The sequence below is a fragment of the Pteronotus mesoamericanus genome, unplaced genomic scaffold (genome assembly GCF_021234165.1).
Source record: "Pteronotus mesoamericanus isolate MK-2021 breed Mesoamerican mustached bat unplaced genomic scaffold, CSHL_Meso_final scaffold_85, whole genome shotgun sequence".
NCBI classification, from domain to species: domain Eukaryota; kingdom Metazoa; phylum Chordata; class Mammalia; order Chiroptera; family Mormoopidae; genus Pteronotus; species Pteronotus mesoamericanus.
The window spans coordinates 39396585-39412976 of NW_026555329.1; the positions used below are offsets into that span (position 1 = coordinate 39396585).

General features: G+C 43.2%; 2 protein-coding genes across 5 annotated transcripts in view; one reads left to right on the top strand and one right to left on the bottom strand.

The window, feature by feature from the left end:
• Positions 1 to 3838, top strand: part of HBP1 (HMG-box transcription factor 1) — a 30747-nt gene extending 26909 nt beyond the window's left edge. For all 4 annotated transcript variants that reach the window (XM_054564252.1, XM_054564255.1, XM_054564253.1 and 1 more), the window contains exons 10-11: positions 1633 to 1774; positions 2761 to 3838. In XM_054564252.1, the coding sequence (XP_054420227.1) occupies positions 1633 to 1774; positions 2761 to 2778 (160 nt within the window). In that variant the 3' untranslated portion in view covers positions 2779 to 3838. The remainder of the gene's footprint in view (positions 1 to 1632; positions 1775 to 2760) is intronic.
• A 390-nt stretch (positions 3839 to 4228) lies between these two features.
• Positions 4229 to 16392, bottom strand: part of COG5 (component of oligomeric golgi complex 5) — a 338428-nt gene continuing 326264 nt past the window's right edge. The window contains exons 20-22 of the mRNA XM_054564649.1: positions 12147 to 12273; positions 11606 to 11685; positions 4229 to 4874 (exon numbers count right to left, since the gene is read on the bottom strand). Coding sequence (XP_054420624.1) covers positions 4760 to 4874; positions 11606 to 11685; positions 12147 to 12273 — 322 coding nt within the window. The 3' untranslated portion in view covers positions 4229 to 4759. The remainder of the gene's footprint in view (positions 4875 to 11605; positions 11686 to 12146; positions 12274 to 16392) is intronic.

Below are 16392 nucleotides of genomic sequence, written 5' to 3' on the forward strand. Positions count from 1 at the left end.
TGGTACCTTTAACATAGAGACTTAACTAAAACTGATCTTTATTTTAATAAAGATGCAGTACAGTTACAATCAAGTAATCGCATCCACTTAAAGTATTTACTACACATTTAATATCTTTTTAAGTAGTAGAGCTTCTGTGGTTACTGTTCTCTAAAGCTTAGAAGCAAACAACAACAAAACCTGAAACAAAGCTCAGATGGGTATCTCTAAGCTACCCTGTGGGTCGTTGGAAAATCACTTGTACAAGGGGAGGGCCCCCAAAAATTCGTATTTATAAAAAGTCGTATATTCATACATGTTTAAACTTAAGATACCTCGAAAGTGCTCTCCATTTGATGCAGTATACCTATGGAGACTTTTCCCACCCTTCAGAACAGTTTTTGAACTTGTCAGTTTTGATGCCTTCTAGTATTTCTGTCATTTTTTGTTTACCCTCTTCCACATTGGCAAAATGTTCCCCTTTGATGACGTTTTTCATCAGGGAAACCAAAGAAAGTTGCTGGGGGTGGAGGGGCAAGATTGGGTGAATAGGGAGAGTGGGGCAGGGGTTCATGCAGTTTTTGGTCAAAAACTGCAAAACACTCGGCATGGGGTGGGCAGGTGTGCTCATAAATAACCCATCATGAATCCGGCAAATGTGTTAAGAGTCTTCAAAAAAAAAATTCACTGAAGCCAAACACAGCCTCTCACAACACCAGTTGGTACATTGATACAGGTCCTAGACATTCACCTAGCAGAGAAGCCTATACTACAAGGGGCCTGCCCTCCAGAAGATATATCTGTGTTTCTGTTTATTCCTTTTGGTGGTGAAGTGTCCCTTCTCATATATACTTGATGCAGTCATTCCAGGACCTTTTGTTTTGTATGGGTGTCATGAAATGAATGGTTAAAAGCTCTTCATAGAAGGAAAATGATTTAGGTCTACATGTCCTGAGTCAGACTATTTGAGTAGGTTTAGGAACAGGTTTGCAAATATAAACAGAAAGTAACTTCAAATTTCTCTCATGATGTCTTACAGTGTGATTTCTTTCCCTTTGAGTTCATGCAATTTTCTCAAGTGATCCGTGCAGACATTGCCTGAGGTTTATTTGATCTTGTCTTAGGAGGTAAATAGTAAGGTTTGCGTATTTAATGCCATTTTTACTATGGTTGCATGAATGAAAAAAGACTTAAAATTACTTGGCAGGTTATGGGCACAAACAGAAAGTAAGAATAGCTTCTAATACAAGATGAATACTTTGTACTGCTGATACTAAATATTGTCAGCCTTAATATCTTAAACATCTTTTAAAAACCAATATACCAGGATAGATCCAATGGTAATTTAACCATTTCTTTGAAATAGTTAGCTTCTTTCTTTAAACTGAGCTTTGTAGAACATCCATTTTTTAACTTTTAGATGTCCTTTGACAATTGGAAATACTGGCACTATTCCAGGTGGGTTAACTACCAAGATTACGATAATGGATCATATGACTTGATTTCACTGGAAATGACTGTATAGTCTTGACTTGTTCCCTCCTCTGTGTTGGGGATTGTCTTTTTCTATTTCTTCCTGAAGTAGTAGCACTTGACATGAGTTTTATGAAAAATTCTTGCCCTCAGCAGTGTGTAAATGTTTATTTTTTTCAGAGCCATAAGTGTGATCCTTGGTGACAGGTGGAAGAAAATGAAGAATGAAGAGAGGAGGATGTATACATTAGAAGCAAAAGCTTTGGCTGAAGAACAAAAACGTTTAAATCCTGACTGTTGGAAAAGGAAAAGAACCAATTCAGTATGTTTCAACAATTAGTGGCTTAACATTACCTTCACTCATTCTCCAAAATTGTACTGAAATGGAGAAGTTGTTAAAATCTTTAAAAGGCTGTGTTGATGCTGTTTCTCAGCCTTTTTGTACTTCAAAACCTAATGGTGTTTCTATACCATCACATTAGGCAGGCTTCCTTTCATCGTTCAGTGTCATTTACTCTTAGCATGGTAAACGCAAAGGTAGAAATGTCAGAAGTACTTACAAAGAACGTTTGTCAGAAATGATAAGATGTGGAAATAATTTTGGAATGTAGCATTTCTTGTTGGGTTGAAAAACGGGTGTTAACTAACTTGTTAATACCACAGTAGGAATTTTGTCTAATTTGGGGTGGTATGTCTCAACCACCTTCCTTTCCCCCTTAATTAGTGAGGGGTGATAAAGGTATTGGAGGTCTTAGGGGTACATTACCCAACCTTTATGAGGACTTCTCACATATGTACAGTTTCTAGGTAAAAAACCCCAGGAAAGAGAAGAAATAGGCCCGGGAAGACTGGTGAAAAGTTTGCACCATAGTAATGTAATAATAATAGTAGAACAAAACAAGCTCAGTTTGAAATAATCTAAAAATGAAGGGCAGGCATCAGTATGCGGCAGGATGTCTGGCCAAAAATACCTTCAGTGCTTCGTATGTGTCTATGCTTGGTTCTTTATAGTAACCTGCACTTCACATGTTTTAAGATTTTCTTTTAAAGAAATAGTGGTCAAATTCCAGTATAGGACTCTGCCTGCATCTCTTCTGTTGCATTCTAGTTCATTTCTCTCCTTTTCACTTTCAAAAATGTCTTGAATGCTTGAGCCATCAGGTATTAGCGAAATTTTTAAATTGTCACCTTTGAGAAAGTGATTTTTTAAGAATAAGCTTATAAAACATTACCCATCCTCACTTTTCATTTGTAGAATTACTGTCTATTGATTTGTAAACATGAACTGTTTTAATTTTATCTCCACAGGGCTCACAGCAACATTAAACCGGATGCTTACATTAAGTCTACACTTGCATAAATATAAGACTGTTGATGGAAAGACTTAAGAAGATCATGGTCTCACCATTTGTCCAGAATTTGTGTGACCATAAGATACTGATAGCATTGAGTCTTGAAATGATTTAATAATAAGAGTGAGGATTTGCTTTCTCCATTAGAACATTAAGTAAGCTAAAACTATCAACATTGTAAACCAAATTGCCTTATTTTTCTTCCAAACTTCACATATGTCTATCAGGTAATATAGGCTTGAAAATTGATATCCTGTGGTGCTAAAAAGTACAGTAGAAAGAGAGAAGTGTATACATGTTTTATTTTTAATTGTACAAAAGGGGAATTTAAAAATATGTAACTGCTGTTTATACATTGGCTCCTTACTGCTTATTAATCTGTATTGTACACATAATGGAATGAAACAGAAGCTGGGAGTTGGCCTTTGAGCAGCCACCACATGGCTCAGCAGCTGTGCCAAACACAGGAGCTCTGGTCTGGCCAGTGCCAAGAGGCTACCAGAACATGTGGCAGGTGGCTGGTGTCAGTGTCTCAGCATGAGAGCCACCTGCTGTAGTTACCCGAGCATGCTGAGTTTATGCACCAGGTGGCAGCACCCATCCATTATTTCCAATGGAGGCCTAGCCCAGGCCACAGTAAAGTTAATAGCATTGGAATATAGTCACTGTAATGGTGCTATTAACAGTTGATACCATTGTATTTTTAAATTTTGTTCTGTATCTCCTCAGCCACATATCTTAAATATCTTATTTTGTCATCATATCTTTATGGTGGGGGCAGACTTTGCACTTACTGCAGTGCAACACTTGCACTTTACTTTTCCTCCAACTGTCTGAAATTAGAGCAAATACATTGGCAATACAGCTGCTTTTGCTCTGAGCTACAATCATGGCTTTTCATGTTACTTACCAAGTGGTGTTTCTGGTTAGGAATCACAGCTGTAAAATTGATTTCAGTTCATTACACTTCATGATGTTGCCCCTAAATTTTGCACACTATATTCTTGTATATTATTTCAAATAAAATGAAAAAAATTGTTTATCTCTGACTTCTGCTGCTGATTGATTTTGAACATTATGTACGAGACATCAGAATAACAGGTTCAGGGGATGGAAAATAGTTGCTGATGGGGCTTGAAGCATTGAATTAAAAATGTTAATAGGACAAGGGCAACAGAAAAAGACGTAGATTATTATCTCATTAAAATCTTGGTAGAGTAAAAACTGTTTTATTTTTGACTTGGCAACAGACCAGGAAATCTTTCAATGAAATGACACACGCACAGTGTAAAGACACCCTTGCTCTCTTTATTACAGATACAGTGTGACAGATTTAAACAACCATTTAGCTCTGCCTCTGGGATATGCCAGTGGTTCTCAGACTTTGTTGCATGTTCGAAACAACTGGGGGTGTTTAAAAAAAAAAACACCTGGCTCCTACTCCAGATGTCTTAATATGGGATACAAACACATACCAGGTTTTTTAAAGGTTCCATCACTGATGTTAATGTGTAGCCAAATATGAGAACCACTGGGCTACACATCTAGTGAGGAAGAAAGTTTGTTCGAGGAAGCAGGTACTTAATTGTAACCTGATCAGATACCTTAAAAAGCAGTGGGGACTTAGTAATGTGTACCTACAAGGGGACTTGGTTATGTGATGGGAAAGAAGTTTTAGCTAGCCTTGTACTAGAAAAGCTTAAAAGGAGAGAAAAGAGTTGAAGGTCTTTCTGGAAAAATCAGGTCCCTGGAGTTTGAAGGTGGTGGTGATTGTCCCCATTTTTATGCTACTTGAGTAGAAAGGCTAAAGAAATCAAAAGATCAATAAATAAAAAGTTTGATTACATTCTTAAGGTAATGACTAGCAACTGTCTTTTAAGAATACGTGTTCCTTAGTTTAATTGCCAACCCTGAACGGTTAGCACAAAATGGAGATCGAGAAATACTTAACATTATTACTGGAGAGCAGACATAGCTTTTTGAAGCAGTTGAACCATTATGGGATAAACTGGTGCAAATTCTTTGCCTTCTCTACTTCTTACTGATTGAACGTAAGCTTCCAGGGCTCCCCTGCAAACCAAAGTGAAAACAATGTTAAAAAATTACATAAAACGGCTTAGAAGGTGTCAATATACAAAAAACGAAAGCAGCCCATTTCTGGAACAGCTCTGTCCAGTTCCATAAACTAAGTTACCAACAGCCTTCACATTTATTGGTGGTAGTAACTATGGTTAAGGTGCAAAACTAAACCTTTTTCAGTCTGTGTTGTACTTAGTGCTCTAATTATACAATTGGGCTCTCTGGCCTCTCAGATGTTCTGTGTCCCTTCTCTTTGGGGAAGTCATACGCAGCCTGTGCCCATTCAGCTCACACCAAGGGAAGGCATGCTTGGGGGCTGGGGCCCTGGGGGGGGTACACTGACATCAGCAGGTGCACTGTATTCTTGCCATTTGTTAGAACATAAACCCACAAGGAAAATTGCTTTGGGGCTCAAATTTTTGGTAAATGATAGAATGATAAGGCAGTCAATTTAGTCCAGGGTATGAGATACTAGCCAGTTATTTATGATTATAATGTTCTAATGGGGGTTGGCAAACTGCCCACAGGACAAACCTACCTCTGCACGTTCCTTTCTGTGCTGCCTGTGGGGCCTTACGGGCAGCAGAGCTGAACAGTCAGGCCCAGGCCATGCGGCCTGTGAAGCCTAACACTTGGTATCTGGCCTTTCCAGATCTAGGATCTGGAAAATTTTCAATCCTTGAACCAGATCTGTTTAAGTGTTAGATCGCATTTAAGTGAAGCCAAAACAGTGGTTAAAAGATTTTTTTTTTTTTTAATTTTCTATTTCAGTCCCAGGTAAAATCACATTTTTATAATACTGGTTTTTAAAAGTGTACAACCCTGAGATTAGAACATTTCTATACAGATGTTAATTCACAAATTCAGTCTCAATTCCCACCTAATTATTAACTGGTTATTTTGTCCTCCAAAAAACTGAAAATAATCATCCTTGGTCAGGTTTATTCACTATTTTCATTTAACTGCGGGGAATATACTTGCCCGGAGCCTGTCCAGCTCGTCACTCACTCTGCAGTGCCCCTCCCCATCCACCACCCACTTCATTGACTTGGCAACTTTATTTCCAGCCCTGACCTTCCTCCCGATTACTGTTTTCTACCTGCATTCTGGGTATTTTTACTTGCTTTTTCCCAGGTCCCTCAAACTTACCTGTCAGAAACCTAGGGCAGTTGAAACTCACAAAACGAACATAGAGCACCAAGAGCGAACCCTGTTGTAAACGATTTGCTTTGGGTGATAATGAAGTGGTAGTGTGGGTCCACTTACTACAAATGCACCACTGTGGTGGAGGATGCAGATAACAGGAGAGGCTATGCACATGTTGCGGGGGCGGGGGGGCGCGTATGGTTAACCTACCTTCTCAAAGTTCTAAAAAATGGAGTCTATCAAAAAACAAAAAGAAACCTAGGAGGGTAGTGTTCTGCTCACCTTTCCCTATTTCCACAAAAGGCACCATCACCCCCCAAAAGCTCTCCTTCAATGGCTACACTTGGTTATCAAATCCTATGGATTTGTCTTACGTATTTCCACATCCAGTCCCTCCTCCCTCCTTTGCTTCAGTTTGTATCCTGCCATTGTGTGCCCTAACTACTGCTGTAGTATTGTAGATGGCCATCCCAGTGCCAGCTCAGCCCTGTGCTGTGGATCTGACACACTATAGCAGAGCCATCCGCCTGCAGCCCATCACTGGCCGTGCCCTGTTCCTATTAGGACAGCGTGTAACCTCTGCCCCAGCCCACCCATGTGTACTGGGTTCTAGACAGTTTGCTATGGCCTAAAAGGACCCTGAAATAATCAGTTTCCACTGTTCGTATTAACAGCACACGTGCAGAGCAGCTTCGCCCTGTTTGTGACTCCGAGTTCCACCCCAACACCGACCCAGGGAGACATCAGGGGTGTGGGCACAGATGTGATTGCAGAAGGGCGTCTGTGCCGCCCAAGGGCCAGTTCTCTGCAGCCGCTCTGAGTATCTTGTGATGAAGCTACATTCCCTTAGACCTTTCTCATCATCTTCCTTGTCCGTGGAATGCCCTCCCTTTCTTGTTTTCTTCCTTGTAGAGCTATTTACTTGAAGATCCTGCTCAAATGCCCTCATTTTAAGAAAGCATTTCCTAACTTCAGGCAGCACAAAAGAACTGATGTCACACTGTTGGTGCACCTGAGCAGAATCTGGGCATTTGGAGATCCCTGCAGGCTGGCTCCATCTTCTGTTCAGGGCATGATGACAAGATGCAGAGGGCCAGCCACCTTTACCAAAGCAGCCTAGCTGGTATCACCAGGCTCTGCTCCACCACCCGCTGTGTGATCTGGGCTACCTTTGAGAAGATTTGCTTCGAGCAAGAGGTTTATACTTCTACCACATTAGACATACCTGTTTGTTGGTCAATTTCCTTTTTAAACTGTAACTTAACTTTGAGGATTACCGCTGTTTTGTTCATTTATGTAACCCTAGGACCTAGTGACTAGGACTAGGGCCTAGTGATGAATTAAAAAAAAAAAAAAAAAAAAAAAAAGAATAGAAATACAGGAAGACAAAACTGCAGAAGAAAGTAAAGGAGAAATATAATTGGGGTCCTCAAAAGAAACAAAGGCATGGAAAATGGAATTCAGTGCTCTTACAGAATAGTCCAGAGATGCTTTAAGTTCAGAGCTAAGCCTTAGTGAAGCTATGTCTTCGTGGGGGGAAAAAAAAACTTGCTTCTTTTAGTAACTTTTCAAGTTGCTATAGCATCCTGGGCAATCGCCCCACTCCCCAAATGTAGCCTCTGTAGATTTATACACAGTAGAAAAATCCCCAAGGGACCCAACTGTCTTTGAGACGATACGTATATGCATCAGTCTAAGAAATCAGTGCACTGCATTTCTCAGAAACTGTAATCATTCTGTAGTGAATGGATTAGATCCTTTTTATCTAATACAATACAAAAATCAACTTAGCAGTTTAATTTGCATTCAAAAGGATGAGATATACAAACTACACAATATGTAGAAAAAAATTCAGAAATGAGTTAGGTTAGTGTCTTTGGTATTCATCAAAAACACCATCAGAACTATGGAAAGAAAAACAGATTAAAGCTACCCTCCTACATAAAATCAGAGCAAGATTTTCAAGCAATTATTAAATTACTTCATCTGCTTGAGCAAAACAAGCTTTCTTGAAAGTCAGGCTAAGCATTATGTAAGAATCAGTCCCAACTCTGGTTTGTAACTAAAAAAGATTATTAGTTACCCTTATGTAAAAAAGAAAACAGTACAGGAATTGTGCAAACAATTAGTAAAGGAATAGCTTGTAACATGGCAACACTTCTCAATGTGACAGAAACTAGCCAAGTGGAGGCTTTTATGGCACAAAAACTGATTTTGCCAGGCATTAAATATCAGTGTACTTAGTACTGAAATACATAAATGACTTCAAGATCTACTGCGTGCCTTCATGGGCAGGTAAACCCCTGGCTTCCCCTGGCTCCATCCTCCCTTTTGGACTCATCTCAGGCACCAGGTTCCAGACCAGTAAGGCATCCCGTGCCACAGGGACAGCAGGAGGAGAGACCAAATATTCCCCTCCATGCACAGGGCTGCAAAGCACAGGAGCTGACTGGCTCCCCACGTGAGGGCCTTGGACCAGGGCAGGCGGGCAAGGGGTCCAAGGATGCGCCTGGCGCCGAGAACTGTACGGCGCTTGTACAGATAAAAATTAACTCAAATAAAGTCTGTAAACATTTTTGGTATCATAAAGGTGTTCTCCTACTTAGGCTACAGAAAAGCAAAGGAGAAGATGGTCACATAAGAGTTGCTGGTCCATTACAAACGTCAAGAGGAAATGGGTTTGTGGCCAATCCTACCACTTCTGCAGAGCTTGATAAACCTTTTCATCAAAAACTCAGCCTTCACCTTTACTGAAAACACATTCAACATTTACAGACCAACGGGCCTCCCCCAGGGCGCAGCCTCCAAACCTGTGGGCACACACATGGCTGGAGCTCCTGACTGGCGGGGGCTGAGTAGGTACAATTTCCCCCCGATTATACCACTTGACCTCATCAGTCATCAATCAATGGTTCCTCTAATTTTAAAATTAACTTGGCAAGTAGCCACTCAAGCTCTAGAGAAACATTTGGTGTCCAAAGGAAACAGAAAAGAAGGCAGAGGAGAGTTCATTATTTGCCATTTATTCAGCAGCAGTAGCCACACTACCCTCAATTTGCCCTACTTTATGACAACCTAACATATTTTGCTGGGAGGAACCGATGAGTATATAATGAGGTTTGCCCCAGAAGCTAAAACAAATTTACTGACATTTAAAGAGCAATATTCACCCTGGGTTTATCTGCAGGGGAAAGAAATTCATCTAGTAGTGCTTTAGCACACAGGGAAAAATTAGTTCGCAATAATAGATGGAGCCTTGCCAACGGCCGGGGGTGCAGCAGGGCCGGCAAGGGGGACCCCAGGGGGTTCCATGTGTTGCTCAGAGCATGAAGATGCTGGTATCAGACGTGCAGAGGGATGGATAGGCCTTATTTAAAAAGCATGACATTATTTCTTAGCATGATTTTCAGTTGCTAAATATAGGCTTAGCAACAGCCCTGCTGATGAAATCACCCAGGAGACATTTCTAAAGAGCAGCAAAAGAAGACGGATTTGTGATGTGTCCACAGCAGGGTGACTGTGGTGCAGGAACTCGTTCCAACTTGCTAGGGAGACAAAAATGAACCCTGTTCCATTAACTGAATTCTAAATAATCTTCTATTACCAAGTGGGTTGCAGCTGAGTGAGTCTTTGGGACTCAGAACAAAAACACCACAAAGACCTTGCGAGTCCCGGAGCTGGCCCAGGCCCAAAGCCTTTTCTGAGGGCGGCTTTGGCTAGTCTCATGAATTGCTGAGAGGCTCACCTGGTGTCCTTTCCCATTTCTGGGTCAGATGCTCATAGCTGAGAAGAGGAACATATGCAAGGATGAAGAACAGGGGCCAAGCTAATCTACTTTCTATTCACAGAGGAGCACGGAGGGTGACTGGCTCAGGTAGGCTCTGGGCACCAAACCTGAGAGCCCCGGGACCCTCCCTGAAGCTGGGAGTGCCTCGGGGACCTCTCAGGGCACCCCTCCTCGGCAGAGTCCTTCTCCCAACACAGCAGGTCTCGCCTTGGCTGTGCGGAGGGACTGGCTGGCAGCTCTAAGAAGTCCCAGCTCTCAAGGTTCTCAGGTAGTCAAGGGTGCGGCCTGAACACCGGGGTTTTTCAGGGCTCTGTACATGACTCCTGTGCGCACACATGGTTGACAGAACATCACCACACTGGCCTTGGGGCACTGAACTCGTCACCCGCTCTTAAGGTCCAGAAAGCAGCGATGCCCAGATCAACATCGCCCGGCCCCTCTGGGAGAGCTGAGAAGAGCTTCGAGAGCTACGGAAGAGGCACAACCAGCTGGATCTGGTGGATGAGGGTGACGAAGAGCTGAATGATGACTTCGAGGTTTCTAGCTTGCTGGATAAGAGACGGTGACACCTTATCCAAGACATGGGGTCTACAAGAATGAGCAGATTTGAGACGAACGATAACTTGTTTTGAACATTTTGGGGTTGAGATTTCTGTGGAACTTTGAGTGGCAACACGTGATAACAAGTTTGCTGGCCTTAGGCTCCAGGCAGTGAAGGGGGAGTCCCAGGTCTGGGAACCACTGGGATAGAAGCAACGACTGGAGTCATGGGTCTGGATGGGCTCACTTGGGGATCAAAACACAGACAGAGTGTGAAGGAAAATGAGTCAGGAAGAAATGGTGGGAAAGAGTGGCATTTAAGGAGTAGACAAAGGAAGACAGGAAAAAAATGGCCAGAAAGGTTAGAACAGAAACAGATGACTATGTTAGAAACAGAAACAGAAGACTATACAGATGACTATATAGTCTTCTTGGAAGCTCCAAGAAGACTGGACTGTGTCTCAGTTTGGTTTGTGTCCTCAGGGCCTAGGGCATAGTGAGCATCAATAAAAATATGTTCAATCAGTCAGCTGATGAGGAGTTTCGGGAAGGAAGCAGTGGTCAACCCCAACTAAAGCTGCAGAGTGTAAGAGCAGCAATGCCTGGATTTGGTGGCTAAGAGGAGAACGCTGGTGGAAGAGATGCTCAACAGATCGTAAGTGACAGTTAATGCACCCGCTCTGAGCAAGGCTGTGGGTACAGGGAGTGGCCTGTGTCCATGTCCGTATGCTTGTGAACGTATACGCATAAATATTAATAATGTATTTTTATTAGTGGGGTGCTGCTGCAGGGAACGTGGTAGCTGCCGGGCTGTTCTTGTTTTCTACTAATAACTGCATTAAACTTTTGAGTATTTTTAAAAGTTTTCTCATATCTATACTCCACCAATTCAATAACTGTAGCACAGAAATGAAGCAGAAACTGTGAAGCTAAGACAAGGAGTCTTTTCATAGCTGAAGTCAGTTTTCAAAAGCAGAGAAGCATAGTTCTTAGGGCTTTATCAGGCATGAGACAGCACAAAAGGGATATGAAGATTTTGAAGTGAAGGAAGCAGAAGGCAAAAACTGAGCCCTGTGGTTCTATCAGGGGCTCCACCACGGGCGCGCCCACGCAGTGACGTGGGCTGCAGCAAGGAGGCGCCATCACATGTCCGTGCCCACCCGGCTACTGTTCCTTCCTCTTTCCCTGCGTCTCCTACTGTCCCCGGGCTTCTAGAACAGATTCGTGTCTCTGGAACACATAGCTTTACCTGATGAGGAGGAGCCTGTCCTTTTCGGATGGATGGTCGTCCAGCCACTGGGAGAAGCGTGCGTGGGACCATTCTGCCCTCTGAAGGGTTGAAACACAATTAGAGAAGGGCATACACATTCCTCAGTGAACAGCCCCAAGTGCTGGTTCAAAAAGTACTCTTAAGGATCCCGCAGGTGCACTACCTCCAATGCCTGCCGGGGAGGTGGCGCAGCTGTTGGGGCACCTTCCTAACTCCCAAGAAGCCTTGTGGATTTGCCAGTTGAGGGTGGGTCAGCAAAGGAAATGGAGCCTCTATCAAAGAAGCTTTATGAACATAAATTACTTGTGTCATTATTATTTAAAGGGCTTATTCTGAATTCATTAAGTAATTCTTACACTGCAGGGCAGCGGGAAATTTCCTTCTTAATGATTCTGTTAAGACGGAACTCTATGACAAAACGGGACAAAGAGAAGGCCAGGAATGCATTCAATGAATGGGGCTCTGTATTCACAGAGTGAAGAGGGAAGACTCATAATGGGCAGTGGCTTCACTTTATTACCTGGAAGGGGGATTTCAGCTCAGCAGGCGCTCTCGTGAACAAAAACTGAATAATGATGCTGAATGGAATAACGTCCCCCAGCGCGGGACTACTGGCCACATGTTCACTCGTCTGGAAGAGCAGCGGTCTAAAAGAGGAAAAAGCAGAAGTTACTTCATGCTGTTCAATACTAAAAGAGGTGATTTGGTAGAGAGATCTACATAGCATATTAGTAAAACAAAAGAGCGTAAGAGTGTAACAGCATAACCGAAGAACAAATAATAGCATTCCTCCTAAACCGGCAAATTCTCAACCATTTCTTCACCCCACATTCAGCCTGAACGGACACATGCACATCCGCACACTCGGTCGGGCTGACCTGCCATCAGTTCTTTCCTTGACGTCCAGCTAACTGGCCTATAGGCCACTTTGTCTCCAAGTGTGTCAGCAAAATATCCTCTTGGAGCTCATTTAATTAATAAGCTCAATCAAACCACACAGTAAAGACTTCCAAGCAGTTATTGTGAACAAATTCTTATCTTCATCAAAACTTTCAGTATTCATTTTAAATAAAATTCTTCTTTGGGCTATAATCTAAGGTGGGTAAATTCAAACATTTTTCTATACAACTTTTCAAAGGGCAATTATATCTTTGTATATACAAATTTATTTCTTTGTTGAACATTCCATCAAAAATTTATGCCAGCTCCCTTCTAATGTGCTACATACATGTCTGGGGGTCGCCATCTACCACACAGGCGCACGCAGGCAAACCTACCCCACTACCAGCTACCTACCAGCTGGTCAGAAGGCTGGCAGGAATAATTAAAAACACTTACTGACCTCTCCTTGGCTTTGGGCTCTGATGAACAAGAGGGGAGCAGAGGACCAGCTGGAGGTAAGAGGTAAGATGGCAGCAACATCTAACAGAGCAGCAACGATGCTCACCCGTGAGAACAGCTCTGTGTTCTGGGCTCCTTCCTCACCCCACTGTGACCCCTCCCGTCTGTGGCTGAAGGCCTGCACAAGCCACAGGCCAGCTTCTCCCTCACACGGATGCTCAGGTGTGATGTCAAGCCAGGAGTGCTCTCAACAAACAGGTGATTCTTGTTGCATCCAGAATATTATGGGAAAGAATGTCTTTATAGTAACTATTCTATAAGTAAAATCTAGCTCTGACAAGATTTTTCTAATTTCAACTGTTTTATCAAATAACATGTATCAGTAATTTATCTTCCTTAGTTATTGTAGAAACATTTCAGTTCATTTGTATTGCCTATCACCAGAAACCCATAAAACCCCACAGCAGACACTTCCATGGGGTTATGGGTGGCTAAGGCCTCCCACGGCCACAGCTGGGGTGCGGTCCAAGTGCCTTGAAAATTCGGAAAGTCCAAATCACCGCTCAGTGTTTTATGCTGCAGAACTTCAGGCAATGAGCCAAGCACCTAATCAGGTATGAAAATGTGCCAAGGGAGCTCTGGTGTCTCTGCAGGCACCCCTGTAAGCCCTGCACTGTGTGTGGATGACACTGTCTCCCTCCAGGTGAAAGCGCCGAGTTTTAACCGCAGCAGCAGCGGTAACAGCAACAGCTAACACATAGAGCAGCGGTCCCAGCCTTTCTGGCACCAGGCACTGGTTTTGTGGAAGACGATTATTCCATGGACTGTGGCTGAGGGGGTGGTTTCAGGATGATTCAAGCGCGTTACAGTCAAGCTCACTTCCTGCTGTGCGGTCCGACTGGTACCAGCCCATGGCCCAGAGTTTGGGGACCCTTGACATACGGCACTTACTAGGTGTCAGGCACTATTTTAAAAACTCTGTACATATATATGTGAACTCATTTATTCCTCTAAAAACCCAATGGGGTGGGTAGAGAGATCAAGTACAAGCTAGAAAAGCAGGGCAAGGATTCAACAACCCTAGGCTCCTTGTTTTGCCCTTCAGCCGCATTGAGGATCTCAATGGTAGCAACTGCTTGCCCTGTTTTCAAAACAGACAGATTCTTAGTGAGAGACAAAGACCCCTGGAGAGAGGATGTTTTAAAACTGTCAACACTCCTATAGAGGAACCAATCTGAGCTTCTGGCGGCAAGATGGCAATATAGGTAAATGTGGTACTCGCCTACTCCCACAACCACTTCAAAATTACAATTAACCTACCAACCACCCACCATTCAGAACTGCCTGAAATCTAGCTGAACAAAAGTCCTATAACTATGGATATACAGAAGAACACATCAAGACCGGTACGAAGGGTGGAGAAGCAAAACGTGCTGGTACCATACAACGTGTGGCAGTTAAAAATCAAGTGGGATACCTTGGCCACAAGAGTCCCCCCAAGGAGTGAGAGGTCTCAGCACCTCCCCAGGCTCCCCAGCCCAGGGTTCAGGGGCCAGGAAGAAAAAAAAGTCCCTATAACTTCTGGTTGTAAAAACCAGCAGGTATTGTGGCTGAGATGAAAGGCTGCTGGAGTCCCAAGTATTCCTCTTACAGGGCCCACACAGGGACTTGCAGGGAGGAACTGAACTGTCTGGCTTCAAGGAGAGGGCTGGAGGGGCAGCTTTCACCCAGATGGAAGTGCTGGCAGAGGCCACTGCTCCTTTGATGAGCCCTCCTTGCACAGAGCCTGCAGGTGGGCACCATATCTGAGTCTCCATCAACCTCCCTAACACTGTTCACCCCTCACCCCCAACCCCGGTGATTCCCTGAGACCCCACCCAACCTGACATGCAGGCCCACCCAAGCCATTTCCAGCCACTTTTCCATACAAATGGCCTGTCTTGGTTCATGCTGTGGACTTTCCTAAATCTCTCAAAGGGTCACAAATCCCAAACAAGCAGCATCTGGCCTCAGCATGCATCATACCTCTTGCACAGTGGACCCAGGCCTGGCACTAGCAGCAGCGAGCCTCAGTTTGCAGCCTGGCCTCTCCCAGGCATCTCCAAGCCCAGCACGAGTAGCATCCATCTGCAGATTGCTTTGTAGCTCATGCTGGGTGCCTCTGGCCTGCAAGTCCTGGGAGGTCCCAGAGCCAACACACCCCGTGGTCAGCTTCAGACCACACCAATATACCACCCAACCACCTCCATGAGCAACACCCTCAGGTGGTGGACTCATCAGGCACCAGAGCCTCACTGAAATGAGTTTTGCTCTGTGGGGTCAGCCCCCCAACAGTAGGTCCGTCCTCCACTGTAGTCCTGGCCAGTCCTCGAAGCCCACTGGTCTGGGATTAAATAACTCTCACTGATGTGCAAAGAGTGATGAAGGACCAACTACAAAAGGAGAGTGCACACACCACACACTGGTGGCTGTGTCACTGGGCCCTACATGACACCTACTACATAAGGCCACTCGACAAGACTGGGAGACATAGTAGCTCTACCTAACACACAGAAACAAACACAGGGAGGCTGCTAAAATGAGTACATAAAGAAACATGTCCCAAATGAAACAACAGAACAAAACTCCAGAAAAAGAAGGAAATAAAATGAAGACAAGCAACCAACGAGATGCAGAGGTCAAAATACTGGTTATAAGGATGCTCAATAAACTTAGGGGAAAAGTAGATGAACTTAGTGAGAACTTCAACAAAGAAACAGTAAACATAAAAGTAGAACTAGAAAATATAAAAAGGAAGTAGTCGGAAACGAAGAATATATTAACTGAAATGAAGAATACATTACAGAGAATCAACAGTGGACTGGATGAAGCAGAGAATCAAGTTAAGTAATTTGGAAGATAAGGAGGCATTAAACATCCAATCAGAACAGCAAAAAGAAAAAAGAATTGAAGAAAAATGCAGATAGTATAAAAAGCCTCTGGGACAACTTAAAGTGTACCAACATTTGCATCATGGGGGTGCCAGAAGGAGAGAGCAAGACATTGAAAATATATCTGAAAAAATAATGACAAAAAATTCCCTAATTTGGTGAAGAAAATAAACATACAAGCCCACGAAGCTCACAGAATCCCAAACAAGATGAACCCAAACAGGCTCACACCAATACACATCATAATTAAAATGCCAACGTTTAAAGACAAAGGGAAAATCCTAAAAGCAGCCAGAGAAAAGCCATTATTTACCTACAAGGCAGGTCCCATAGGACTATCAGAGGTGATTTCTCAACAGAAACATTTCAGGCCGGAAGGGATTTGTACAAAATATTCTAAGTAATAAAAAGCAAAGACCTACAACAGAGATTATTACCCTACTCAGCAAAACTATCATTTAGAATCAAAGGCCAGATAAGGAGCTTCCCAGTTAA